Here is a 27,342-nt window from a genome sequence, read left to right on the forward strand (position 1 = left end):
TTTTTTTTTAACTTAACAATTAAATAAGTAATTATTAATGAAATTATATATTTTTATAATTTTTTAATAATTAAAAAAAATATTTACTCTTAACGGTGCGCGGTTAGCATTACCCTAGATTTAAAAAACATCAAAGACGGGTTAAAATATGTTATTTTATCATTAAATAATAATATAAAGTATTAAAAATTGTCTATATTATTATTTTTTTCTCCCTGTCGGTTCAAAGCGATTAGCAGCAGCAGCAGCCAGCAGCAGCTCCAATTCCCCCCAACTTTCCCAATGCGATTTACGCTTTAATGGCCCGCAATGTGATTCGCGTTCTCTAAAGTCGTGCAAAACACGGTGGCTCCGGCTCGATTCTCTATAAAAATGGCAGCAAATGGGACCCACAACACAACACAACAGGCACCTCTGACGGCCATAGCTGTTTCTCGAATCTCTGCCAAAATATGCCACTACCGTTGTTTCCACTCTACTCGCTACCTCGCTCACCCATCCCGCCCCCCCCCCCCCCCCCCCCCCACAACTCTCTCTCTCTCTCTCTCTCTCTCTCTCTTATCTTCTCAGTGAAGACAAGTAAGATACGGATACCCATTACCCAGAAAGGAAATAAAAAAAAGAAAACTTTGGTATAGGAATCTGGATCCAATGCCACCTTCATCCTTCTTTGTTGTCCTTCTCTCCTGCTTCCCAATTGCCGCTTTGGCAGGTGATCCTTTTGTGTTCTTCGATTGGACTGTCTCCTACATCACTGCTTCCCCACTTGGAGTTAAACAACGGGTTATTTCTTCACTTCATTCTCTGCAGTTCTCTTTACTTGTTGATTTTGTTCCTCTACTCTCAAGTTTTTGTCACTCTCGTTCTTAGGAAGTAAATGCACACTGTTTAGAAATAGCTCATGTTAAATTTTGGGTATTGTTCATTTTATTAGTTTCTTGGAAATTAGTTGCTTACTAGAGAATGATTCTAATAAGCTGTAGAGTGAAAAGCTAAAGAAATTTAACTCGGAACAAGTTCCTAATGCAAATCTTGTAATGCCTACGGCATTGATGAAGTATTCAAAGAAATTTACACCGCCAATTTCAATTAAGACAATACTTGTTTATCCAAACTTTTCAACTCTACCCCCGTGGTCGACCCAAAGTAGCCAGCCTTGTAGGAGGGTTTGGGTCAGAATTCAGTTCGCGAAGTAGAAGAAGCTATACCCCTTCCTCCTTCCCGAGATGTTAATAAAAAATAAAACTCACCTTGCAGCGTCACAATCTTTTTTGTTTTCACCCAATGAGACTATTGTACCATTATGGAAGAAAATTCGGGCAAAATATGTACTTCCTCGGGAATGAAAAAGAATGGATCTATTTTCCTTTGGTATTCTTTTTAAAGATGAAAGCAAAGAGAAAAACGAAGAGATAAAAATTAAAGGAAAAGCTGAGGGCAGATGTAGTAATCTAGCATTGACTTGGCTCGTTTGGGAAGTAAGATGAGATGAGAATTCTATTAATAGTAGTGAAATGGTTCGTAAATAGTAGTGAAATGATTTGAGTTAAGATATTTTATTGGATTTTGGAAAATGAAAGAGAAAAAGTTGAGTAAAAATATTAGTTAAAATACTGTTAAAATATAATTTTTATTTTGAAATTTGAAAAAGTAGTATTATTTTTTGTGATTTGTTTGGAAGTTTGAGAAAGTTGTAATGATTAGATAATGATTAAATGAAAAATTTGAAAATTTGAAAATAAAAAGTGTTTGTGTGAGTGATGGTTTGGGAAGGAAATTATGAGAAGAGACAAGATGGTTTGTGTTCCCAAAAAAACCTATAAAGCAGAAGGAAAATTAAGTATGCTAGCATGTGCGAAGAGCGCTTCCCTTCACTGGGATTCAGAGAAAAATATTTGTTTTATTTTTTGAGGTTTTATTAGGATGAGTGGTGCCTGAAGATCTCTACTGTTAATCTATTGGAGCGATGACAGCATAGGAGCTCTCTTGTATCTCACAGAAGTGCCGTTAAATAAACTCAGGAATTTGTCACTGTTTACTAAACTCATTTATGACGTATGGTTTGTACTTAGGTCTTCTTATTATGGCACCTGAGTTCTTTTTCTGTCTTTCTTTTTATATTTTAATGATTTAACTAAAGCCTGAATTTTGTATAGACAATCTTATTTGCCAATTGCTCTACATGCGAGAATTTCTTTCCTTCTTTCTTAAAAAGGCGGCAGGGCAACTGCCCATCTGCCCATCCACCCCATCGGACTTTCCCATCCCTGTTGGCAATTATGTTTGGCAGTGACCTCACTTTTCTTACTGGGGGAAAATGTTGATTTGTGCCCAAAGTGCTTTCAGGCTTAATTTTGGGTTGTGGAATGTGATGCATTTCTTCTTGTGCCCACGCAAGTGACTCTTGGTTATTAGTTATCATAATATTGATATTGGTTGTTGCTTCATCATCAGCTAACTAGACTATTAACAAGTAACACTGTCTTTAGAAATCTATGAACCACATGTTTCCAGCAGTTGCCATACAATATAGATTAAATAAATCCATACCGGCAACCAAAAGTTTCAAACTAGTTTCGCCTCAAAACAGTCATAATCCATCTTACCAAATTTATGGGTTCAGATACTAAATCGAATTATTGAATGTGGTAATTGAGACCCTATCACTCAGTAATCTAATCGTGAAGCATGTAGTGGCCATATGGGTGTGCTTTTCAATTTATCTGAATCCTTTAACATTCTTGTATTAGATGTGCAAAGTCCTACAATAGTTTGCTGATTCAAAAATCAGGCATTTGTGCTTGTATAATATAATAAATAAATTACTTGCTTTGTCACAATATAATCTTGGGAATCTGCTTCTCACATCTGGAGATCGATGCCACTATGAAGACACCTTTGTTTAATGCATTTTTTGCACTCTTCTTCTGCCAGGTGACGTCCACCACATTTGTATGTTACTCTTAGAACTTTATTCTTGTTCTACCCATCAACACTTGATTCCCTATTAATTTTTACTCTTAATATTTGTGCTTCTTCAAATATGCTGTTAATGTGTCATTTATTTCTTTAACCATCTACCATTCCTTTTTCACTTGATGCATGAGTTATGAGTAATTGACCTAAACTTGGGTACAAAGATGAGGCTTACCTGCTGACTGCTTAAGCACGGTCAACCTATTCTATAACTTTTCCATTATTTCTTTCTCATACTGATCCTAGGTTTTGGAGTGGAGGCTTTATTTATCTGTGTTCCTGTGATATCGTGCATCCATTTACTACAGTGTCCATCTTTATGTTGTGGTTTATATACTTTGTTGTGCTTAATATCTTGGCTACTCCCCCCTTGCCAATTAATTTTGATCCAATTATTCCAGGTGATTGGGATTAACGGGCAATTTCCAGGACCAATTCTCAATGTCACTACAAATTGGAATGTTGTTGTCAATGTCAAGAATAATCTTGATGAGCCGTTGTTACTGACATGGTATATCTACTTCTACTGTAAAAAATAAGCGAAATGCATGTATCTACTTTATTAATCTTAATATTGCTTAGTGTAATGCAGGGATGGCATACAACATAGGAAGAACTCTTGGCAAGATGGTGTTTCAGGGACTAATTGTCCAATTCCTGCTGGTTGGAATTGGACATATCAGTTTCAGGTTAAAGATCAAATAGGGAGTTTCTTTTACTTCCCTTCCCTAAGCTTTCAGAGAGCTGCTGGTGGATATGGGGGAGTCATCATCAACAACAGAGAAGTGATTCCACTGCCCTTCGGGACGCCAGATGGAGATATTACAATCTTCATTAGCGACTGGTATACTAAGAGTCATAAGGTCGGTGTATATCTTGTTAGGGTTATTTTTGTTGGTTTCCTTGGTATTGACCGATGCTTATGGGGAAACAGGAACTAAGGAAGGATGTTGAAAAAGGTACTGACCTTGGAGTTCCTGATGGTATCCTCATTAATGGACTCGGTCCCTATCGCTTTGATGAGGCAGTTGTTCCAGATGGCATTGCTTACCAGACAATAAACGTTGAACCAGGTAACTTTCTACAATGTATGTGCCAATCATGTAGCATTAACCTTCTCAACTAATCTAATTGTTTGTCATGGATAAGGATTCTTTAGATTTTCTGGCGTAACCTATGGGGTGGATTTCTCTAAATCTCAACCTTTTCAATACAATAGTAGAAGTTTTGCCATAGAAGACACGTACTGAACTTTTTAGCAAGAACATTTTCCGGCCAGGCCTTACTATCACTTTGAAATTCAAATATCTATCATTTTAGTATTTGCCTTATTTTGTTCATTGACTTGAATTTGAAAGTGAGAAAATGTTAATGCGGTAAAATCTCTACCACTGAATTTAACTAATCACAGTAAGCCCATAAACCCCTACCAACTTACAATAGATCAATACCGTCCATTCGTCAAGTTTTGATCACTTAAGCCTTCATCAGCAGTTCAAATATCATCATGAACTAATCACATTTCTTGATTTACCTTAGTGCAAACATAGAATTGTTAGCTTACTAATCTTGTACTAATTATTTGGTAAGCTGCAATGATCTGAGAGTCACTAAAATAGAGCACCTATAATTAGGACGCCCTCCAATCACAAACTGCTACATGAGAATTCTGCTATTTTTTGTAAAGGCCATACTAAACGGTTATTTTTCAAATTTTGTTTATTTTTTTTTAAAAAGACATATATAACCACCCTTAGGGTGGACCAGAGGTGGTGATCACCATGCGACCACAACCACTAGTGCAGCCAAAGATCCATCTCGGAGCAGGGTGGTTGGAGACCCACCTTGCCTGGGGGGACCTGGCCAGGGGTGGCTATCCAGCCCTCTATTTATTTATTTTTTTTAAATTTACATTTTTGCAGATTTTTTTTTTTTTTGAAAGTAACCTCGTATATTCATCACAACTAAGAATCACCAGTACAATATGACTCCTTACAAACTTGTAAAGAAATAAAGTCTGGACACTCATCAATCCAAATCTGGTCCTGCTCAACTAATAAAGCTTTTTTTGCTAACAAATGTGCTACTTCATTTCCTTCTCTTCTTGTAAACTGAATCTTCCATGATCTTCTTTCTCTTAACACAGCTTTGACATCCTCTACTATATGCCCACCAGAAGATAGATCCTCATCCACACTGTTAACAGCATATATCACCACTTGAGCATCTCCTTCAAGGATGACTCTATTGAAACCCAACTCATGGCTCAGTTCAACAGCCTGCCATAATGCCATAGTTTCAGCTAAGCTTGAATCCAAAACTGGTGGCTTTTTAAAGCAAGCACAAGCTAGAACTTCTCCAACCTCATCCCTCAAGACAATTCCTAGTCCCAGATTTCTTGTATTTGTAGAGGCATCCCAGTTTGCTTTAATGAACCCCTGTATAGGCTTTATCCATCTTTGACTGCCACTTCCCATATTAGCTGCACTTGTTATCTTTACTTCATGTGTTCGAGCTTCTTGAAAGTCCTCAATAACTGCTCTAGCTGTGCAAACTACAGAATCAGGATCTTTGAACTTCTTTTCAAATATAAAAGAATTTCTTCTAAGCCACAGAAGCCTCATCAATACAGCCACTAATTCTAGCTCTTTTTCAGACAGTTTATCCATCAACTTCTCCCATAGAATCAGAAAGTTGTCTTCTGCACTGGACCACTTCTGCACTACTCGAATTGAACCTGTCCACACATCCCTGGCAGCAGGACATTGCCACATAGCATGCATGGCAGTTTCCTCCTCAGTGCCACATATTGGACATAAAGCATCCTCTGTCACCTTCCTCTTGAGCAAATTCACCTTTGTTGCAAGCACCTCATTGCCCAATTTCCAGAGAAAAGCTTTGTAAACTCCTGGCACTTGTAGACTCCAGATGTTCTGCCATCTCAAATCTTTTTTAAGCTCCCTAGAGGTTTCCCCCTTTAAAGCTCTTTTTCTTTCTTGTTCCACAAAGTAAGCACTTCTAACAGAGAAGAGACCTCTATTAGAAGGGCCCCAAATTAGCTTATCACTCGAGCCAAGTTTACTTAAAGGGATGCTTATGATCTGATCAGCTTCCTCTTTAACAAACACCTTCCTCACTAACTCCTCATTCCATTCTTTCCCATCCTGCTTCAGCAACTCACACACCTTTGCCTTGCTATCCAGAAGACTGACTGGAGATTGAACCTTAAAGGAAGATGGGGAGTTAAGCCACTTAAAGCCCCACACACCAATATCCTTGCCATTCCCTACCCTCCATCTCAGTCCCTCCTTCAATAAATTCAGTGAGCCCCATATACTCCTCCAGATTAAAGAAGGATTTGATCCCAACTTGGCTTCCAGCAGGTGCTTAGACTTTAGGTACTTCTCTCTGAAAATAGAAGAAACAAGAGAGTTTGGCTTTTGTAAAAACCTCCAAGCTTGCTTTGCTAGTAAAGCTGAGTTGAAACTGTCCAAATCTCTGAATCCCATCCCTCCCTTCAGCTTCTGTGTTCCCATTCTATCCCAACTTTGCCACTGAATTTTCTTCTCACCCTTAACACTTCCCCACCAGAATCTTGACAGCATACCATTGATTTCTGAACATAAGTTCTTAGGTAGCTTGAATACACTCATGGTATACGTGGGTACTGCTTGCAAAACTGCTTTAATCATTATTTCTCTTCCTGCTTGGGACAAGAACCTGTTCTGCCAGCTACTGATTTTTTTCCATATTCTGTCTTTTATAACTGAGAAGGTATTATATCTTGATCTCCCCACTAGAGATGGGAGGCCAAGGTATTTCTCATAGCTGCCACAAGCCACTGATCCACCCTCCCTCAAAATACAGTCTCTATCCATAGCCTTCGTGTTAGAACTAAAGAAAATAGAAGTTTTCTCTTTATTCAAAAACTGCCCTGAGGCCCTCTCATAGACTTTTAGCAAGTCCATAAGCTTCTTCCATTCCTCACACTTGGCCCTTCCAAAAAGGACACAATCATCTGCAAAGAGCAGGTGATTGATCCTAGTCCCCCCTCTTGCCATTGTCACCCCTTTTGTCAAACCCCTTGCATCAGAAAAATTAAGCAAGGAGCTTAACCCTTCTGCACAGACAATAAACAGGTAAGGGGATATAAGATCCCCTTGCCTTAAACCTCTTGCTGGACAAAATCTCCTCCCAGGTCTACCATTTAAAAGTACTGAATAAGAGACAGAAGAAACACAACACATGATTAACCTGATCCATTTTTCACAAAAGCCCAGCTGTTTCATGATTGCCTTGAGGAAATTCCATTCAATACGATCATATGCCTTGGACATATCCAACTTAACAGCCATTGACCCCACCTCTCCCTTATGTCTAGTCTTCATAGCATGGAGGGCTTCATAGGCAATCATTATGTTGTCAGAAATCAGTCTACCTGGGATGAATGCACTTTGATTGGGAGAAATAATCACTTCCAATACCTTCTTGAATCTGTTAGCAATAGCTTTTGAAACTATCTTGTACACTACATTACACAGGCTAATAGGCCTGTATTCACTCACTTTTGAAGGGTTTTTAACTTTAGGGATAAGAGCTATGTGAGTGTAATTCATCCATTCTTCCATTTCCCCACTATTCAAAACAGCTAGTACTGCTTCACTAACATTATCCCCCACTACCATCCAATGATTTTGGTAGAAGCTAGCTCCTAGTCCATCTGGTCCAGGGGATTTTAAAGGCCCCATATGTTTAATAGCTTCTTCTATTTCTGGTCTTGTAAATTTTTTTGATAGCATTTCATTCATTTCTTCAGTTACTCTTGGCTCTACTGCCTTTAAACACTCAGTAAGCTCCTCCTGAGTTGGGTTGGTCGACTGAAACAATTCCTTGAAATATCCATTGAAAGCCCCTTCAATCTCCTCCATATTAGTCACTTTGTTCCCTTGCTCATTAATAATCTGATTAATCATGTTTTTCCTCTTCCTCTGACTAGCACAAGCATGGAAAAATTTGGTGTTCCTATCCCCATGCTTATACCAGTTTCTTTTAGATCTCTGCCTCCACTTCAAATCCTCTTGCTCAAGCAAGCATTCCAATTCTTTCTGAAGGCTTCGAATCTCCTTTACATTGTGGCTCCCTTCCTCTCTCTGTAAGAGCTTTAGAAGCTCAGTTTTTTCATGGATTTCTGGGGCCTTATTTCTCCTTAGACCTCTACTCCATTTCTTCAGAAAACCAGTACATCTATTGATCAAGCCTTGTAGTTTCCCAACTGGTCCTCCTCCACTTCTTATTTGTTGCCACCCTTCCTTAATAATCTTCTCACAATCTGTTTCAGTAGCCCACCAAGCCTCATATTTGAAATTTCTGTAAACCTGAAAAAAAGAGGATTGATAAAAAGTTAGCAGGAGAGGCCTATGGTCAGACCTCCTAGCCACTAGAACTTCCACCTTAATCTCTTTTTGAGCTTCAATCCAAGCCTGATTGGCCACCACCCTATCCAACCTTTCCTTTATAAAAGTCTCATCATCATGTCTATTGCTCCAAGTATACTTGTCCCCTTCCCATCTTAGATCAAATAATCCTCCCTCCTCCAAAGCATTTCTGAAGTTGTTCATTAAATAGTCTCCTCTAGGCCTGCCACCCACCTTCTCATCATGTGTAAGGATCTCATTAAAGTCTCCCATAACACACCACCCTTTGTTGCTGTCAGGTTTAATGGATGACAGTAGTTGCCAAGCCTCTTGCCTCTTACTAGCCTCAGGATGGCCATAGAAGCCTGTTAGAAGCCGTAAGTGTCGCCCCTGATTATCACAAATCCATGCACTAATATGCCTCTGAGTGAAGTTCAAAATCTTCACCATACCTTCATTTCTCCAAAACAAAGCCAGACCACCCCCTCTCCTATTCAATTCCACCCCAAAACACCCTTCCATTCTCATCCTTTTTCTGATTCCTTCCAACCTGCTTGTCTGTATCTTAGTTTCCATTACAAAGACCACACTTGGCAGCTCCTCTACTAAGGAGCAGAGGTCTTGAACTGTCCGAGGGTTGTCAAGCCCTCGGCAGTTCCAACTTAGTAGTTTCATAATACTTGGCTGGGCTGCTTAACAGCCACCGCCAATTCTACCTGTGCAACAGGTTCCTTCACTTCTAATTGTCTCCTTTGTTTCTTTACATTCTTCACTTCTTTTATCCCAACCTGCCCTCCTTCCACTGGCCTTTTTAGAGGCCCTGATGGTAATGGCAAACTACTCTTGTTTCCCATAAATCGAGCCCTTCTTTTCCATGTTTTCCTTCCCTTGACCAAATCCTTAAGTACCTCTCCCTCCCCTTCAACTTCTAACTCTTCATCAGGAACACTAATCTCCTCCCCCTCCACCCCTTCTTCCTCATCTACCCGTACATCAACTTCTTTTAAGCCAAACTCCATCCCTCCCCTTACTATAAGTTCTTCATCCCCTCCACTCACTTTTTTTTCACTCCCCACTGTCTCTTGACTCTCCTCTTGCTCCCTTGTTTCTATATCTCTCAGAAGTGCCTTTCCTCCTTCATGACTAGATTCTACTTCTTCTCCTCCATCTCTTCTCCAAGAACCTTCTCTTCTAACTTCTCCCTTTGCTTCTGGACCTCTCCATTTTTTCCCAACTGAACTTACTCTTAACCAGGCCCCAAATTGCTCCTTAGTCTCACTACCCCCTTCACTCATATCTATCTTCCCTGGACAACCATTAGTTTCATGAAGAATTCTACCACAAGAGAAACAAAGGAAAGGTAGCTTCTCATACCTGAATGATATCCACAGGCTTTTTCCTTGGACAGAAACTGTTCTGCCCCTCGCCAATGGTCTTGTTAAATCTAGTTCGATTTTGACCCTCAAGTAACTCCCCCAACCACTCCCATCACCTTGAACATCGACATCTCTTACCTTTCCCACCGTATTCCCCACCTGCTCTCCCTTCTTTTGTGTCATCATAGCTAGGGGCAGATTGTACATATGCACCCATAGCACCTCATGATCAAAGCACATTTTCATCGGTGGATTCAATCCATCATACTCTTTAAGCACCATCACCTGATTATCAAACAGCCATGGTTTGCCTCCCCAGACTTTCTGTTTGTCTGCATGATTTGCAAAGGTGATAACAAAAGTGTTCTTACCTACCTCTACAAACTTTGCCACTCTGCTGAGAATCCAAACCTTTGCCATCGTAGCTTCAACTACTCTGGAATTTATTCTCCTCTCAAGCCATATCCTACCAACTAAACTCCTTTCTCCTTTACTCTTCAGTTCCTCAGGAGTATCATTATCCAAATCAACATTAATCTTTTCTTCCTCTGTAAGCGTAAGCTTCTCCCATTCTGCCTCCAAATTATCCATCGTCACCTCCAGCCTCTAGTCTGTCTGCACTTCCCTGAGCCTTCTCTTGACGAAAACTCACACCAAAACACCCAGCTCCGCCCCCTTCTGCCAATAACTGACAAAAAAACCTCCACTCACCGCCTGACTCCACACCGTACAAGCCACCTTTCTGTTAGAATATTCCTCCTTGGGGCCAGTACGACCCACTTCTCCTCTCTTTCCACTAACGGAAAAGAGAGAGAAGAATTTAGTGTGGGCAAACCTATTTTATTTTTTTAATCTGTAAATAAGGATTTTATTGACGAGAGCCTATTTTGATTTGTAAAAGGCTGATATGTCATCTTGCTATTTTAGGGTGTAGAGGATCTGGTTTATGCCAGGTTCTAATTGAAGATAAATTAAAAAAATAGATCAATATTTTTTCTTATTAACCACTAGGCTCTCATCCACGCTCATAAGTTCACATTCTTAAAATCAATCCGTTTTCCTCCACATGACTAAGTAAATAAGCTTAATAGAATAATCATAAAATATCTTTTGCCATATACTACTCCCAAATTAGCTCAATGAGCCTAGAATATTATTTATCTGTATACATGAAGGCCAGGTTGTGACGAAATAATTTGTCTCCAACTTAATTCATCTTCAAAGCATGACCCATAAACCAATTTTCACATGTCAAACATTTTTTGTATTTGTTTTTAATTATAAACAATTGTATATTTGAAGTACTTTTTAAGCCACCTAAATCCCAGTTTGGGATAAGAGAAAAAGTTCAGTTAACATGAAATATATGTGCAGTTTCTCTTGGTTGCAGTTTTTGTAATAGCCAAATGTTTGAAATTTCATTTGCTACAGGAAAAACATACCGCCTCCGGGTGCACAATGTTGGTATTTCAACTAGCTTGAATTTTCGAATACAAGATCATAACTTACTTCTTGTGGAGACTGAAGGATCTTACACAGTTCAGCAGAACTACACAGACATGGATATTCATGTGGGTCAGTCATACTCATTCTTGGTCACGATGGATCAAAATGCTAGCCATGACTACTATGTGGTTGCAAGTTCGCGGTTTGTCAATTCATCTGCATTGGTTAGGGCTACTGGAGTTGCCATTTTGCATTACTTCAACTCTCTAGGACCTGTTTCAGGTCCTCTTCCTGATCTTCCTAATGAATACGACTCTTATTTCTCAATGAATCAAGCAAGATCCATAAGGTTGTAGTTAAGTATATCTCTTTTTGGATTAATGACATAAATATCCCATAAGGACATATTGTAGACTTCACCAAAGATTCTTAGTCTTACATCAATCAGTAACATTTCCTATGCAGGAAAGTGAGTGGTTGAGAGATGGTTTCATCCCTGGTCTCAACATTAATAAGTTATGTGATCTGGGATGAAGTATCTTTTCAACTGCTTATGATTGACATTTTTGTCGGATGGCAAAGCAACATTGTTATTGTGTTGGATGAGTAGTCATGGATGCTGAGCAGACTATTGTCACATTCTCATCTCCATGGTGCCTTTCAGGTGGAATGTGTCTGCTGGTGCTGCTCGTCCAAATCCACAGGGATCTTTCAAATATGGTCAAATTACAGTTACGGATGTATATGTGATCCTCAATAGACCTCCAGAGCTTATAGATGGGAAGTGGCGTACTACCCTCAATGGTATTTCATATTTGCCACCTGCAACACCCCTAAAGCTCGCGCAGCAGTTCAACTTGCTTGGAGTCTACAAGCTGGATTTCCCGAATAGACTGATGAACAGGCCTCCCAAAATGGATACATCTCTAATTAATGGTACTCACAAAGGATTTATGGAAATCATCTTTCAAAACAATGATACAACTGTCCAGAACTACCACATGGATGGTTATGCATTTTTTGTTGTGGGGTGAGCCTTTAGCTTTGATGTCCTTAGGACCTTAATTGAAAATTTCTAGTTTGTGTACTTAAAAATTGATTTGGACAATTTCCTTTTGCAACTGTAGTATGGATTTTGGAGTGTGGACAGAGAATAGCAGAGGCACTTATAACAAATGGGATGGTGTTGCTCGTTGCACTACACAGGTATGTCTATCTCTTAATCTTGACCCAAAATGCTTTTGTAGCGAGATCAACTGGTGAAGTAATTTTTGTATTGGAAAGCTGCAATGGAGGGATGGGAGAGACAATAACTTTTTTTTTTGATAGGTAAAAGAGAATTTATTAATCCACGTAATTAGGCAAAGCCCGAGTACATAGGAAGTATACAAGAAAGAGCCTAATTATAAACTATGCGCTACGTAAAGTAGCATAAAAGTCATTAAAACTCGTTCCATCCAATACAATAGAAGAAACCCAAAGCAACAATCTATGAAAGAAAAAAGCCCTAAAACCATCTAGAGAGCGTTCCCTATTATTGAAACAGCGGCCATTTCTTTCGTTCCATGTACACCACATTAAGCATAGAGGCACAATCTTCCATACAGCTGCAATGTGGCGATTGCCCTGAATCCCTCTCCAACATGACAATAAATCTATCACCCTCCTAGGCATTGCCCATGCGATATGCCAAGCCTAGTGAAGTTGGGAGAGACAATAACTAGGAAGGTGATTGAGCTTAATTCAGGAAAAGAAAAATAAAGATTATTTTAAACGCTAAGGAGTTCTATAATCTGTGTGAATGCTAATTTTCTTCAGATTATCTACCTTGAAGAATTGCAGGATGGGTCTAGGGGATTGTGAGTTTGCTATGCTCCCTGCCTCTCACTACAGTAGGAACTTACTAGGCATATGGTCAAAATGAAATGCAATTCCTAGGTGTTTAATTTTCTGGAAAGATTCTCTTTGAAATCTAATAAATGAATCCTTTTGATTTCCACTGTGACGTAATGCTATCAGCATTTGCCAGGTAGCCCCTTTCAATATTGAATCTTAAGAATATCTTCATACTAATAGATCAGAAGATACCTAAGATTGGATACTAGAATCTAGCTACCAGAAGAAATCGATTCAGAAGCCAGAATTCCAAAAACAGTCACCCTAGATGAAGTAAATCTGTTCATAGAAACATTTTGTGAGTCGAATAATTGATTTGACACATGAAAAGCACGTATGTCTGGATGCCAGAAGACATTCAACACCCACCTTTTAGCTTCTATTATAAGTTTTTCAGTTACTTCGCAGTTCGCACTGACTTCAACCTTTTCATGTATGACTGCTGAAGGTGAACACATAAGTATGAGTGTATAACAACTACATACTCATTCCCCTTATATTCGCACAATCTAGTTTGATAATAGGAGCTTTCATATCTAAATCTCTCTTTATTTTTACTCATCAAAGTACTTGTGCACACATGTACATGCACACATAATGACAATATATGTGGTATATATTTGATTCTTTGTTTATAAATGATTAGCTAGAAACAAAAAAGATCGAAACCAAAAAAAGAAAACAAAAGGGAAAAAACAATGAAATATTATATTGATATACTCTTATTTCTTCTTGAGAGCAGGTCTTTCCTGGAGCTTGGACAGCCATTTTAATTTCTCTTGACAATGCCGGCCTTTGGAACCTTCGTGCAGAGAATCTTAATTCATGGTATCTGGGGCAAGAAGTTTATGTGAATGTAGTAAACCCAGAGAATGATGGCACTGAAGTTCCTTTGCCTGACAATACTATATATTGCGGCTTACTTTCATCGTTACAAAAGTAAGAAGGCAAACACAACTACACCTTGTTAGTTTGATTATTATACCATATTTATGCAACGGAAATCAAAATGCTTTTGCAATAATCTATATATATATATATACTGAAAAGTTACTTTCCATCATTTCTTTGAGTTAATTTTCCATAAATCTTCCAAATATACCATCATGAATATACAATTCATACAACAAACACCTTCCATCACCTTAACCAATAATTTTATTTGTTTGTTTCTTGTCTGCAGTGATCAGGCTCACAGAGTCAAGTTCTCTGGTGCACCGTCCTCATCAGATGTAAGTAGAAGAATTTTGGTTATTGTAGTGATAGCATTCTTAGGAGCTTGCATAGGGTAATCAAGTTGGATTGAATGATAAGCAAGCATTATGTATTAAGTAATTGAACAAGATATTTTTTTATGTAATTTGAGGAACAGTGGAATACAAAATATATAGGTTTCATTTGTTTCCACGGGAAGGGAAATCAAGGGAATGGAGTACTGTAGAATATTGCTGGATGAAAAGCATGTAAAATTGTAATTCTATTGTCTATCATTGTAATTTTGAAACTGAATGTATTACTGATCAAGTGTTGTGATGTAAAATTACAATGCCAACATCTACCGCTTGTGATTAAAGACATCCATAATGTCAAATAAACTTGAATCCTTTTGGGATCATTTATGGCCATCGATTTGTTTTAAAATCTGTTGATCACTGGCCATTGGCGCAACCCCCTTAAGATTTTTTTATAGGTTGAAAACCTTCCCTTTTTTTTTTCTCAAAATTTTATGGATATGAAAATTGGCCCCCAAAAAAATTATATGCATAGAAATATCTCTCTTCAACTTCTTTTATATGGTCCAAAATTTTATTTAATTTTTATATATTATGTATTTACTATAACATGTTCCCTTCAAAATTAATTCTTTAACCCTAACAATTCTTTCGATAAATTCTGAATTTACAATTTTTGAATTTACCAGAAATACTTAACTATTAATAAATAAATAAAAATTAGGTACAAATTATGGCTTCATAAATCATTTCATTTCTCCCGTAATAATATAGAAGAAACCTAGTACGTACATGCCAACTCATCTTGATGCATACCGTTCCAACTTCATCTATATAAGGGTGATCAGATTTGTGGGAAGCAGTGGATTTAGAATATACGTAGAGTTCAAACGTTATGCATGCCATATAAGAAGATGGAGTCTTCTAAAGTGTTTGTGTGGTAGAGGACTGGGAGAGACCATGCTGTTTGGGGGGGATCATGCTAGGGGACTGAGAAGGGATGCTAGCTCGGTTCCAAATTTCAATAGCATGATCCATATTATTACATGTGAATAGGAGAGTCGAACATTTTGTTTTGGTATCGAGTATTCGGAACAGTGTCCTGACTAATCCTGATGGTGCATAGGCACTTGGTAAGGACTTTTCTACAAGTACACCTTTAGTAATTCAAGGGAACAACTCCCTAATTCGAAAGCTCTTAAAGATTATTTCCATCCAAGAAAGTACATCTTGATGCATACCCTTCCAACTTCATCTATATATGGATGATCAAATTTGTGAGAAGCAGTGGATTTAGAACATACGTATAGATCAAACGTCATGCATGACATATAAGAAGATGGAGTCTTCTAAAGTATTTGTGTGGTAGAGGATAGAGAGGGACCATGCTGTTTTTTTGGGGGGGGGGGGGGGGGGGGTGTTGTCTGTTTCGACGGGATCATGCTAGGGGACTAAGATGGGATGCTAGTCATCAGTTAGAACCCTCGGTTCCAAATTTCCAATAGCATGATTCATATTATTACATGTGAATAGGAGAGTCGAACATTTTGTTTTGGCATCGAGTGTTCGGAACAGTGTCCTGACTAAAACTGATGGTGCATAGGCATTTGGTAAGGACTTTTCTACAAGTACACCTCTAGTAATTCAAGGGAACAACTCCCCAATTCGAAAGCTCTTAAAGATTGTTTCCATCCAACAAAGTACATCTTGATGCATACCCTTCCAACTTCATCTATATACGGGTGATCAGATTTGTGAGAAACAGTAGATTTAGAACATACGTACAGTTCAAACGTCATGATGACATATAAGAAGATGAAGTCTTCTAAAGTGTTTGTGTGGTAGAGGACTGCGATGGACTATACTCTTTTTTTGGGGGGGGGGGGGAGGCGTTGTTTGTTTTGACGGGACCATGCTAGGGAATTGAGAGGGGATGCTAGTCATTAGTTAGAACCCTCGGTTCCAAATTTCCAATAGCATGATCCATATTATTACATGTGAATAGGAGAGTCGAACATTTTTTGGGGGGGGGGGGGGGAGCGTTGTTTGTTTTGACGGGACCATGCTAGGGGATTGAGAGGGGATGCTAGTCATCAGTTAGAACCCTCGGTTCCAAATTTCCAATAGCATGATCCATATTATTACATGTGAATAGGAGAGTCGAACATTTTGTTTTCGCATCGAGTGTTCGGAACAGTGTCCCGACTAATCCCGATGGTGCACAGGCACTTGACAATGACTTTTCAACAAGTACACCTCTAGTAATTCAAGGGAACAACTCCCTAATTCGAAAGCTCTTAAAGATTATTTCCATCCATGAAAGACTTGAACCTTAGACCTAAAAGAGTAAGAACATAAGTCGGTTATGATAATGGGTAAAAATATACTTCTAAATCAAAAGAGCAATCACCATTTATGAGGTTAATGAAAAATAGAAGAAAATATTTATATTACAATTCAAAATATGTATTAAATTGATCTATAATTTTTGAATTATATATTCAAGTTTTAAGTTGGTGTTGAAAAACTCCACATACCATTAATATGGCATAAGTGACTTATAAATTATTATTATTATTATTTTTTGAATTTAACGTGTTAGTATAGAAGGTTGTCCTCCATGCTGACTTCTAAATAGAACCTTTCAATATTTTTAATTCTATCATCAAAAGCACAAAGAGATCATGGATATAAAGTTTTATATAACTAAACTTACTAATTAATATAACTTAATTAACATAATATGTTAAATTATAAAATGAATTAATATATTACATAAAATCATGTTAATTTATAAATTTATTTTTATAAACTCTTAATAATATATTATTTATAAATATAATTATATAATATATATAATTTAACTAATTATATAATACCACTCATATACCTTCCACACAATATAATTTGATTTGTAAGATTGAGATTTTAAAATTTATCTTCTAAATTAAATTATGTTACGTGCATGCAGGCGTGTGGTATAAAGACTTTTAAATATAATTATAATAATATAATATATGCATATTTTACATATTATTCTAAAAATTTAAATTATAAAAAAATAATAAACTTAAATATTTATATTATATATTATTGGACACGAGCCAAACATAGTGCACGTAGCAACACAACCTACCTAGCTAGCAAACTCTCTCCATTTCCAACTCTCCTTGTTGCCTTCTTCATCAGCGTCACCACTCGTTCTTGTTCTGAAACTGGGTCAAAATCTGCTATGGGTAGCACAAGCCGCCAGGTCCATGTATTATTCTTTCCCTTTATGGCCCCTGGCCATATGATACCAATGTTAGACATGGCCAAGCTATTCACAACCCGAGGTGTCAAAGCAACCATAATCACCACCCCGCTCAACGTCCCTATAGTTGCGAAAACGATTGAAAGAACCAAAACTCGCGGCAATAGCGTCGTCAAGATTGATATCCAAACCATCGAGTTCCCGGCAGTAGAGGCCGGCCTCCCAGAAGGGTGCGAGACTACTGATTCCAGGACTACCCATGAAAAGATGTTCACTTTCATCAGTTCCCTTAAGATGCTCCGGCAACCACTCGAGCAGCTACTGCAAAATCATGATCATCCTCATTGCATTGTTGCTGACATGGTCTTTCCATGGACAATTGATGCTGCCGCTAAATTTGGTATCCCAGTGCTTGTTTTTAATTCAACCAGTGTTTTTTCTGCGTCCGCAGGGGTGAGCATGCGACAGTACAAGCCTCAAATGGAAGTTTCATCTGATTCTGAACCATTCGTCATCCCTAACTTTCCTGGAGAGATAAAGTTGACAAGGATGAAACTGTCAACCCCCACTGATAACAAATACGTTGAAGCATCCCTTTCCGACCTCATGAAAGAAGTTGGAGAATTCGAGGTGAGGAGCTATGGGGTTATTTTGAACAGCTTCTACGAGCTCGAGCCAGATTATGCAAATCATTACACAAAGGTTTGCGGAAGAAAGGCATGGTATATAGGCCCAGTTTCACTCTGCAACAAGGACGCTGAAGACAAAGGTCAGAGGGGAAAAGAACCCTCGATTGATAAACATGAATGCATGAATTGGCTTAACACAAAGCATATTAATTCAGTTGTTTATATATGTTTCGGAAGCTTGACTAACTTCCGTGATTCTCAGCTAATGGAGATTGCAATGGGTCTTGAGGCTTCGGGGCAGCAATTCATCTGGGTTGTGAAGAAGGACAAAAATGAAAAAGAAGATGAAGATTGGTTACCCATGGGATTTGAGAAGAGAATGGAAGGTAAGGGACTGATTATAAGAGGTTGGGCACCCCAAGTTTTAATTTTGGATCATGAAGCAGTGGGAGGATTTGTGACACATTGTGGGTGGAACTCGACATTAGAAGGAGTGACTGCTGGGCTGCCTATGGTGACATGGCCATTGTTTTCTGAGCAATTTGCCAATGAGAAGTTAGTGACTGAGGTATTGAAGATTGGGGTTCCTGTTGGTGCTCAGCAATATGTTGATTATAGTGGTAATGATAATCCTATAAAGAAGGAAGCAATAGAGATGGCAGTGAGGCAACTCATGGAAGGTGAAGAAGCAAAGGAAATGAGAAGCAGAGCCAAAGAACTTGGGGAGATGGCAAGGAGAGCCATAGAAGAAGGTGGATCATCTTATTCCCATTTGAATGCTTTAATTGAAGAGTTAAAGGCCCTCCACAGTTAAGTATGTTGGAATGAATGGATATGGATTTTTTCACTGTTCTAGTCGCCCATTATATGGGTAAGATTTGTTAAAATATCTTAATTATCTTCCTAGTTTGGATTAGGTACTTTTATTAAATTTTAAGAGCCTGTTTTTTAGATTTTGTTCTGTAACTCTTGCTCATCTTTATAAGATATTTCTCCGTTATAATTGATGGCTTAGTCATAAAATAAAATCAGTTATCTTTCTTCAATAATCGACTTAACGAGATTTCAAAGTACTTTGATCAAGACTATGATCATAAGGTTCAACCGGATGTATGATATTCTTAATCCACTCTCCGAAGGATGCAATGATGTTGCATTTTTTTTGCTTAATTTTCTGCTCTATTTAACGAACCAAGAATAGAATGCTGAATCCAAACCTACATGCCTCTGTAAATGGATTGGACTTCAATTAAGGCACCTTCCAGCCTCCAAATCATGAATTTGGTTAAAAAAGAAAAAGAAAATAGGTTTCTTTCTTTCTTTGATCTGTTCATCCATAACATTTATCTATCATCAAGAAATTACTGAAGTTTATAAGTTGTTGCATGATTCAAAAAATAAACAAGAAGTCGACATCACCTGGAAACCTCTTGGGACCCTTAACAACACTTGCATGATTGCATCTCCGAAGGTGCACGTCCATGTCTGACCTTATCCTCACGTCCATGTCAGACTTGAGCTGTTGTTTTGGATCTATAGTAGATATTTTACTACAAGGGAATTTTTTCGTGGTTGGAAGCGGAATCGAGTCGTTGGTAGTCCCACTTGAGAGGTTACAGCTGTTCAAGTTTTCAGACTTCACTGATCAACAAGAATATGACGCGTGGCAAAAGATGGTCTCCTCTTGCATCCCCGCTTGTCACTGGATAATTAATCATATTCTATATTACAGCTACCAAATCAATTACAGTTACCAAATACTACCAAATCCCATGATTTTAGGAGCTACCGAATCAATTACAGTTACCAAATTTCAACAATTACAGCTACCAAATTTCAGCTACCAAATCCTACAAAATCCCAAGATTTCTCTATATAGTTATTTGTATCTTTCTTTCCATGTATAACTCATCAAACATGTCTATATATTTGGATATGAGATCAATGAGAAATATGAGGAATTATTCTACCAATTTATTTCCTAACATCGTATCAGAGCAAAATCGTTCCTGACATACCTTTCCCTTGCCATGACTTCCTCCAACGATGCTTCCCAAATTTCCTCCCCATATCTTCTCCATCCATTTGATTCTCCAAGTCTCGTCCTCGTCTTCGATCATCTCACTGGAGATAATTTCCCCAAATGGCAACGTGCATTTCGTCGAACCCTCAACATAAAAAATAAACTCTGTTTTGTTGACGGCACTCTCAAAGCACCTGCTAATAGCTCACCCAACTATGCCCAATGGAGCAGGACCAAAGATATGGTACTCACTTGGGTTCTTAACACCATAACCCCTTCCCTAGCCAATTCTCTGGAATACCACGATGACCCTCGAGCTATATGGCTCGATCTTGAATCTCGTTTTTGCCATGGCAACAATGCCCGTCTCTTCCATCTCAAATGAGAAATTTTCAATCTCCATCAAAACTAACTCTCCATACCTAACTACTACAATACCATCAAACAACCCTGGGATGAATTGGGCAATCTCCAACCACCAACCGATGCCAGCACCTTGGAGAAGAGAGCTGAAAATGAACGTGTGTTCCAATTTCTACTGGGACTTAACGACTCATTCGCTACTCTTTGAACCCAAATTCTCACCACTGATCCTCTCCCATCTCTTAACAAAATTTTCTCAATCCTCTTTCAAGAGGAACAACAATGTCTTCTCCAAGTTTCCCGTACGCCCTTCGAAAATCTTGCACTTGCTGCTCGAACTTCGCACACCAGTCGTCCACCCCTTAAGTGCACCGAATGTGGGAAAGATGGTGATCTGCGTAATCGTTGTTGACTCCTTGTTGGATACCCTCCTAGACATGAACCTCGTCATCAATGCCAACCCTCACTTCTTGGCAAACCACCTACTGCTGCTACTACTAATCTCGCCGGATCCACCTTAAGCCTAGTTCTAGGCCTTTCGCCATAAAACTACCAACAACTCATGAACCTCCTTCGGCCTTCCCTTCTGGTGGCTAATTTTGTGGGTAATTCTTCAACCCTCCCCTGTTCTCTCAACTCTACTATGGATTGGATAATCGACAGTGGCGCCAGTGACCACATGAGCCACTGCTGATCCTTCTTCTCAAGCCTTCGACAGCCACCCTCAGCTTGCACGGTCCGATTACCCTCGGAATAAATTGTTCTCGTTGAAGGCATCGGCTCTGTTTCTTTATCCAAATATCTCATCCTTCCAAATGTCCTTTACATCCCCACCTTTTCTTATAACCTCATTTCCGTCCCTTAACTCACTAATACTTTATCCTGTGTAGCTATTTTCTCATCTTCTAAATGTTTTTTTTCAAGACCTTCAGTTGAAGAGGCTGATTGGAGCGGGTGAAGCTTGCAATGGGCTCTATAACTTTTGGCCTCAACAGTCCGCTGCTTTCTCTGCTCACAACCTTGATAATAAGACCCTCTGGCACCAACTTCTAGGTCATCCTTCCAGTTTTACTATTCCTAATATTTTTGGTAGTCCATGTACTCTTTCTCATTGTGATATTTGTGCTCGTTCTAAGCACACTCGCTTACCTTTTCCAAATCATGTTAACAAAAGTACGACCCCTTTTAATCGCCTTTATTGTGATATTTGGGGTGGTTATTCCACTGCTTCTATTTGTGGTGCCCATTATTTTTTGACTATTGTTTGATTTTTCACGCACTACATGGATTTATTTAATGCGTTTTAAATCCAAAATATTTAGTCTTTTGATGCATTTCTTCGCACTTGTTAAAACTCAATTCAACTCAACGGTTAAAATGATCCGTACTGACAATGGCCAAGAATTTCTTTCTCATAATCTCCAAACTTATTTTCATGATCACGGCATCATTCATGAGCGTACTTGTGTTGAAACTCCTCAACAAAATGGTGTTGCAGAGCATAAACATCGGCACCTCCTGAACGTTGCTCACAGTCTTCGCTTTCAGGCATCCCTTCCCCTTAAATTTTGGGGAGACTGTGTTCTTACTGCTGCATACCTCATCAATAGGACTCCTATTTGTTCTCTCCATAATCAAACCCCTTTTCAACTTCTTCTCAAAACTACACTAGCCTTAAGCCCACCTTCGTGTGTTTGGTTGCCTTTGCTATGCTCAGACTCTTACTACTCATCGCGAAAATTTTCACCTAGAGCATCCCGTTGTGTCTTTCTCGGTTATCCTAGCAATCGTAAAGCTTATAAGTTATATAACCTTGACACAGACACCATCTTCTACTTGCGTGATGTCACTTTCATGAAGACCAATTTCCTTTTCAAAATTCTGTGCCTTCTCACACACCCAGCTCCAACATTCTTGATTTACCTATCCCAAAACCCATTCCTCCTTCTAACCCCTCCTCGATCATCTCTTCAAACCCTACACCCACCGTCCCTACTTCTTCACGTCCTTGTCGTAGCTTTACTCGTCCAGCATATCTCCTTGATTATGTTTGTCCTACCAAACCCATGGAGTCCATTGCTTCTTCGACTGCTGCATAGTCCTTAGGTACTTCTCATCCCTTATCTACCTTTTTGTCATATTCTCGTTTTTCTCTTGCTCATTATTCATTCTTAACTGCCCTTATTGCATCTGTTGAACCTACCTGTTACTCTGAAGCTACTCACCACTCTTACTGGCGTGAAGCTATGGCCGCTGAACTTCGTGCCCTTGAAGAAAATTCCACTTGGACACTAGAATCTCTTCCTCTTGGTAAGAAACCCATTGTTTGCAAGTGGGTTTTCAAGACCAAACTCCAAGCCGATGGTACTGTTGAGCGCTACAAAGCCCGTCTAGTGGCCAAAGGCTACACTCAAGTGGAAGGCCTTGACTATCATGAAACTTTTGCTCCTGTAGCCAAGATGACCACAGTCCACTGTGTTCTAGCCGTTGTCGCCACTAAAAATTAGATTATTCACTAAATGGATGTTCACAATGCCTTTTTGCATGGGAACTTGATGAAGAAGTTTACATAAACCCACCACCTGGTTATTATCTTAAGGGGGAGACACGTGTATGTAGCCTTAGGAAATTCTTCTATGGCCTCAAGCAAGCCTCCCGAAATTGGTTTTTTAAGCTAATCTCTGTTCTTCTTACTGCAGGTTTTGTCCAATCCTAGGCCGATCACTCTCCCTTTACCTTGATCACTACTACCAATCTCACCCTTGTTCTTGTTTATGTGGATGACATCTTGGTTGTCGGCAATGATCTTTTTCAGGTAACTTATTTCAAGTCTGTTATCTCTACTCACTTCAAAACCAAGGATCTCGGCCCTTTCAAATATTTTCTTGGACTCGAAGTTGCTCTCTCCTCTTCAGGCATTTTTCTTAATCAACGAAAATATGCCTTAGACATTCTTGCCGACAATGGCCAACTTGGCTCTCGTCCTGCCCTCTTTCCTATGGAGCAAAACCTGAAGCTAAACGACACCACCGATGAACTTCTCTTTGATCTTGCTCCTTACAGACGGTTAGTTGGGCGTCTCATTTATCTCACCATCACCAGATTGGATATCGGTTTTGCAGTAAATATTCTCAGTCAATTCATGCATGCTCCCCGGATTCCACACATGACCGCTGCCACTCGTGTTCTTCCCTACATTAAAGGCACTCCAGGCCAAAGCATTTTTTTCTCTTCCTACAATGATCTTCATATTAGTGGTTACACTGATTCTGATTGGGCCAACTGCCCCACCACTCAGCGCTCTACCACTGGTTTCTTTATCACACTTGGTTCTAGCCCTACTTCCTGGCGCACTAAGAAACAGACTACTGTCGCCTGCTCCTCTACAGAAGCTGAATAACGCGCCATGGCTGTCACTACATGTGAACTAGTCTGGTTACAACAGCTCCTTCATGACCTCGACATCTCACATACAGCTCCCATGACCCTCTATTGTGACAATCAGTCCGCCCCTTATATTGCTCACAATCTAGTTTTTCATAAGCGCACCAAGCAGATTGAGATCGACTGCCACATAGTCCGTGACAAACTCCGCTCTGGTCTCTTCACCACCACTGATCTTCCATCTTCCAAGCAAATCACTGATATCTTCACCAAAGCTCTGGGTTCTGATCTCTTTCATCATTTGTCTCGCAAGTTGGGCATTTCGGATCTTCATGCACCAACTTGAGGGGGAGTATTACAACTACCAAATCAATTACAACTACCAAATTTCAGCAATTACAGCTACCAAATCCTACAAAATCCCACGATTTCTCTATATAGTTATTTGTATCTTTCTTTCCATGTATAACTCATCAAACATGTCTATATATTTGGATATAAGATCAATGAGAAATATGAGGAATTATTCTACCAATTTATTTCTTAACATTCTACTACACAGCAACTGTGGCAAATCATTCAAGGTGCCTTCGATAGACCCATTGAAATTGGGAAGAACAATGACTCTATGCAAGTGCTTCGTAATGCTGTTATGGCTCTTCCCCCCTTCATTTCTCTGCAACTAATGCATATACATTTCCTTCTATTCGAATCATTAACTAGAAATACCACATAATATAATGAGAAAATTAAATTTATAGACTTATATAAGAGTTAGTCTACATACAGTCTCCATTTGGCGCTTGCTTATGCAAGTCCATATAATTATGTTAAATTTTTTTAAAAAAATTATAGTAAAATATTTTAAAAATGATATTTTTTTCCTTTTACCCTCATTTATCATTGGCACACGCAGTCCTTCTCCCATGACTGTAAATAAAATTTCTCTTTATATAATACGTTAAAACTAATTTATAATAAAAATAATTTTACAATTAACTTACCACATTAAATTAAATCATTTTATAAATTTATTTTGCTATATTTATTTTTGTTAAAAAGTATTTCTATGTCAAATGTTTTCAATCCTTCTATGTATATACAATGTTGTTAAATGGAGGGGCACCCACGTGGGGCAGACCCCTCCTCTCCTGAGTATAATGCATGGCTTTAAGCTATGCATTACTTGCTTATAACTCATGGCTTAAAGGCCATGTGTTACTGCCATTTATTTGGCAGTTTAAGGCTGGCCTTTAAGGTCAGCCGTGTGGGATGGGCTATATATAGCCCCCCTCAATTGTTTTTTGGATTTTAATCTGAAATACAAAAAAGCTCTCTCTTTTTGTTCTCTCTTGATAATATATTTAGGTTGTGGTTTTGTTAAGTGTTAATCTAGTTTTATACTACGTAGTACACTTCACTACTAGGAGGAAACACTTGGGATTTGTCAATCTGGAGAAACTTGTAGAGCAATTTTATAAGCTGAGCTTAAGGTATTTTTTCGATGTGCTTTCTAACATTGGTATCATAGCATGTTTTAGTTGTTCCCAGTTTATTTTTTTATTTGCATATGCATGTAAACGGTAAGGGAGCCATTTTGTTTGTTTTTTTTTTGTTTTTTTTTTTTCAGTAAATGTTGTTCACGCAACAGTGGTGTTGCGAAGTTTTTTTTAAAAACTCTATCTAGGCTGAGCCGCAAAGGAAATGTGACGGAAGGGCTGAGCCCATCCGTTACAGCCACTGTGAAGCGGTGCTGCGTGCACCTCAACGGTGTTGTGCGCACCATTTGTGCACATAGGTGTAGTGTGCATCGAAGGGTGCTGTGCTCACCACCTACACTTGGTGGTGTTGCGCGCACTATTTGTGTGCAGAGGTGCCACGCGCACCAAAGGGTGTTGTGTGCACCTCCTGTGTAGTAGAGGTGTGGCACACACCGTGGTGACTTCCACGGTGCTGCACACACCAGAAGTAGCCCACTGTACTTCTTGCACCATGGTGGCACCTGAGAGGTGCTGCGCACACCTGAGAGGTGCTTTGAGCACCACCTAGGTGCTGAGGCAACACCTAGATTTCAGAAGTTGTTTTCCAATGGAGGACAGTGGCAGCGGCTACTCCTAACGGCGACTGAAATTTGCTGCCATATGAGGTACTGTTCATGTGAACAGTGCCTAGTTGAAGGAAGAAGTTGACTTTTGAGTCATCTGGGCCTATTTTTTGGGGATGGACTTGGGTATTTCGGCCCAATTTTTTTTAATAAAACTGGGCTTGGGCCCTTCGGCCCACAGAATAAAAAAAAAAAAGGTAGGCAGCTGGGCCATTTTTGGCCCAGTATTTTTTTTAAACCCAATTCATTTTAAAGGAAATAAAACAATGAAGTGGCACACTTGGGTTTTGAACCAGGACCACCTACTAAACTAAGGAGATGGATCACCATTGGGCTACAAATTTCATTTGGTTTAGGTGGGGGTTTTTAAATGTATTTATAATACATTTGTTTTTCTTAAAAAATGAAAAAAAGAAAGTTTTTTTTTTTTGCATGATTTAATATATGCTTAGATATTTTGTTATATTACATGTGATCTTTTATTTATTTATTTTTGATTAGATGTGATTACATGTGAATATTTGGTTATATTCATGCTTATTTTTTTATTCCATAATGTTATATTACATGTGATCTTCTATTTAATTTTTTTTAGATTAAATGTGATTACATGTATGTGTGTATTAAACATGTGGATATGTGATTATTTTATCATATATGAATGTTAGATTTGAATGTTTAGACATTAGTTTTTATTTCTTTTAGTGATAAAATAGAAAATCTTACTAAGTAGTCTTAGTTAGAATTGTCAGTGTGAATGATAGGTTGAAAGAATTGCAGTGAGTCCAGTAAGAACTGTAAATGCACTATATAGCCAAAAGACCATGGTGGCTCCAGTAAGAACTGTAAATGCACTGATGGAATAAGAAAAATTGACTGTAATGATCTTATATGAACCATTTTTGTAGACTGGCCCAACATGTTGCTGTAATCTGGCTGTCTTTATAGACTGGCCCAACAGGTTGCTACGGTCTTGATAACTGTCCTTGTAGACTGGCCTAAAAGATTACTGCGATTTTAGTAGGTTATGTCTTTACATGTGACTAGGGCTAGATGACTACTTAAGATAGTGGGAGTATGGTTGAGATTTATGATGATAAATACTCCCATATTTGTTTTTAAATTTGTGCAGAAATTAGTTTAGAAATTTAATAATTGGATATTGTGGTGCAAGAGATGATTCTGAAATTTAGCGATTTTTCGATCTTGCGACATGTCTAAATTATTCTTTTTATAGCTTGAATGG

The 27,342-nt window shown here is 38.7% G+C and overlaps 2 protein-coding genes across 2 annotated transcripts; both read left to right on the top strand.

The window, feature by feature from the left end:
- The first annotated feature begins 520 nt into the window (after positions 1–520).
- Positions 521–14,681, top strand: LOC122294769 (monocopper oxidase-like protein SKU5). The gene is made up of 9 exons (XM_043103705.1): positions 521–783; positions 3,378–3,487; positions 3,569–3,839; positions 3,911–4,049; positions 11,198–11,561; positions 11,877–12,242; positions 12,340–12,418; positions 13,851–14,047; positions 14,292–14,681. Exons 1-9 carry the CDS (start codon positions 652–654, stop codon positions 14,398–14,400), a joined length of 1,767 nt encoding a protein of 588 aa, XP_042959639.1. The 5' UTR covers positions 521–651; the 3' UTR covers positions 14,401–14,681.
- Positions 14,682–17,441: 2,760 nt separating this feature from the next.
- LOC122294771 (scopoletin glucosyltransferase-like) lies at positions 17,442–19,229 on the top strand. The gene has a single exon (XM_043103706.1). It carries the CDS (start codon positions 17,573–17,575, stop codon positions 19,034–19,036), a length of 1,464 nt encoding a protein of 487 aa, XP_042959640.1. The 5' UTR covers positions 17,442–17,572; the 3' UTR covers positions 19,037–19,229.
- The last annotated feature ends 8,113 nt before the right edge of the window (positions 19,230–27,342 follow it).

The sequence above is a fragment of the Carya illinoinensis genome, chromosome 14 (genome assembly GCF_018687715.1).
Source record: "Carya illinoinensis cultivar Pawnee chromosome 14, C.illinoinensisPawnee_v1, whole genome shotgun sequence".
Taxonomy (NCBI): Eukaryota; Viridiplantae; Streptophyta; class Magnoliopsida; order Fagales; family Juglandaceae; genus Carya; species Carya illinoinensis.

Coding starts and splice junctions, on each gene's coding strand:
- LOC122294769 (XM_043103705.1), top strand. CDS start 652: ATGCCACCTTCATCCTTCTTTGTTGTCCTTCTCTCCTGCTTCCCAATT. Junction 3,488..3,568: donor GAGCCGTTGTTACTGACATG/GTATATCTACTT, acceptor AGTGTAATGCAG/GGATGGCATACAACATAGGA. Junction 3,840..3,910: donor GGTATACTAAGAGTCATAAG/GTCGGTGTATAT, acceptor ATGGGGAAACAG/GAACTAAGGAAGGATGTTGA.
- LOC122294771 (XM_043103706.1), top strand. CDS start 17,573: ATGGGTAGCACAAGCCGCCAGGTCCATGTATTATTCTTTCCCTTTATG.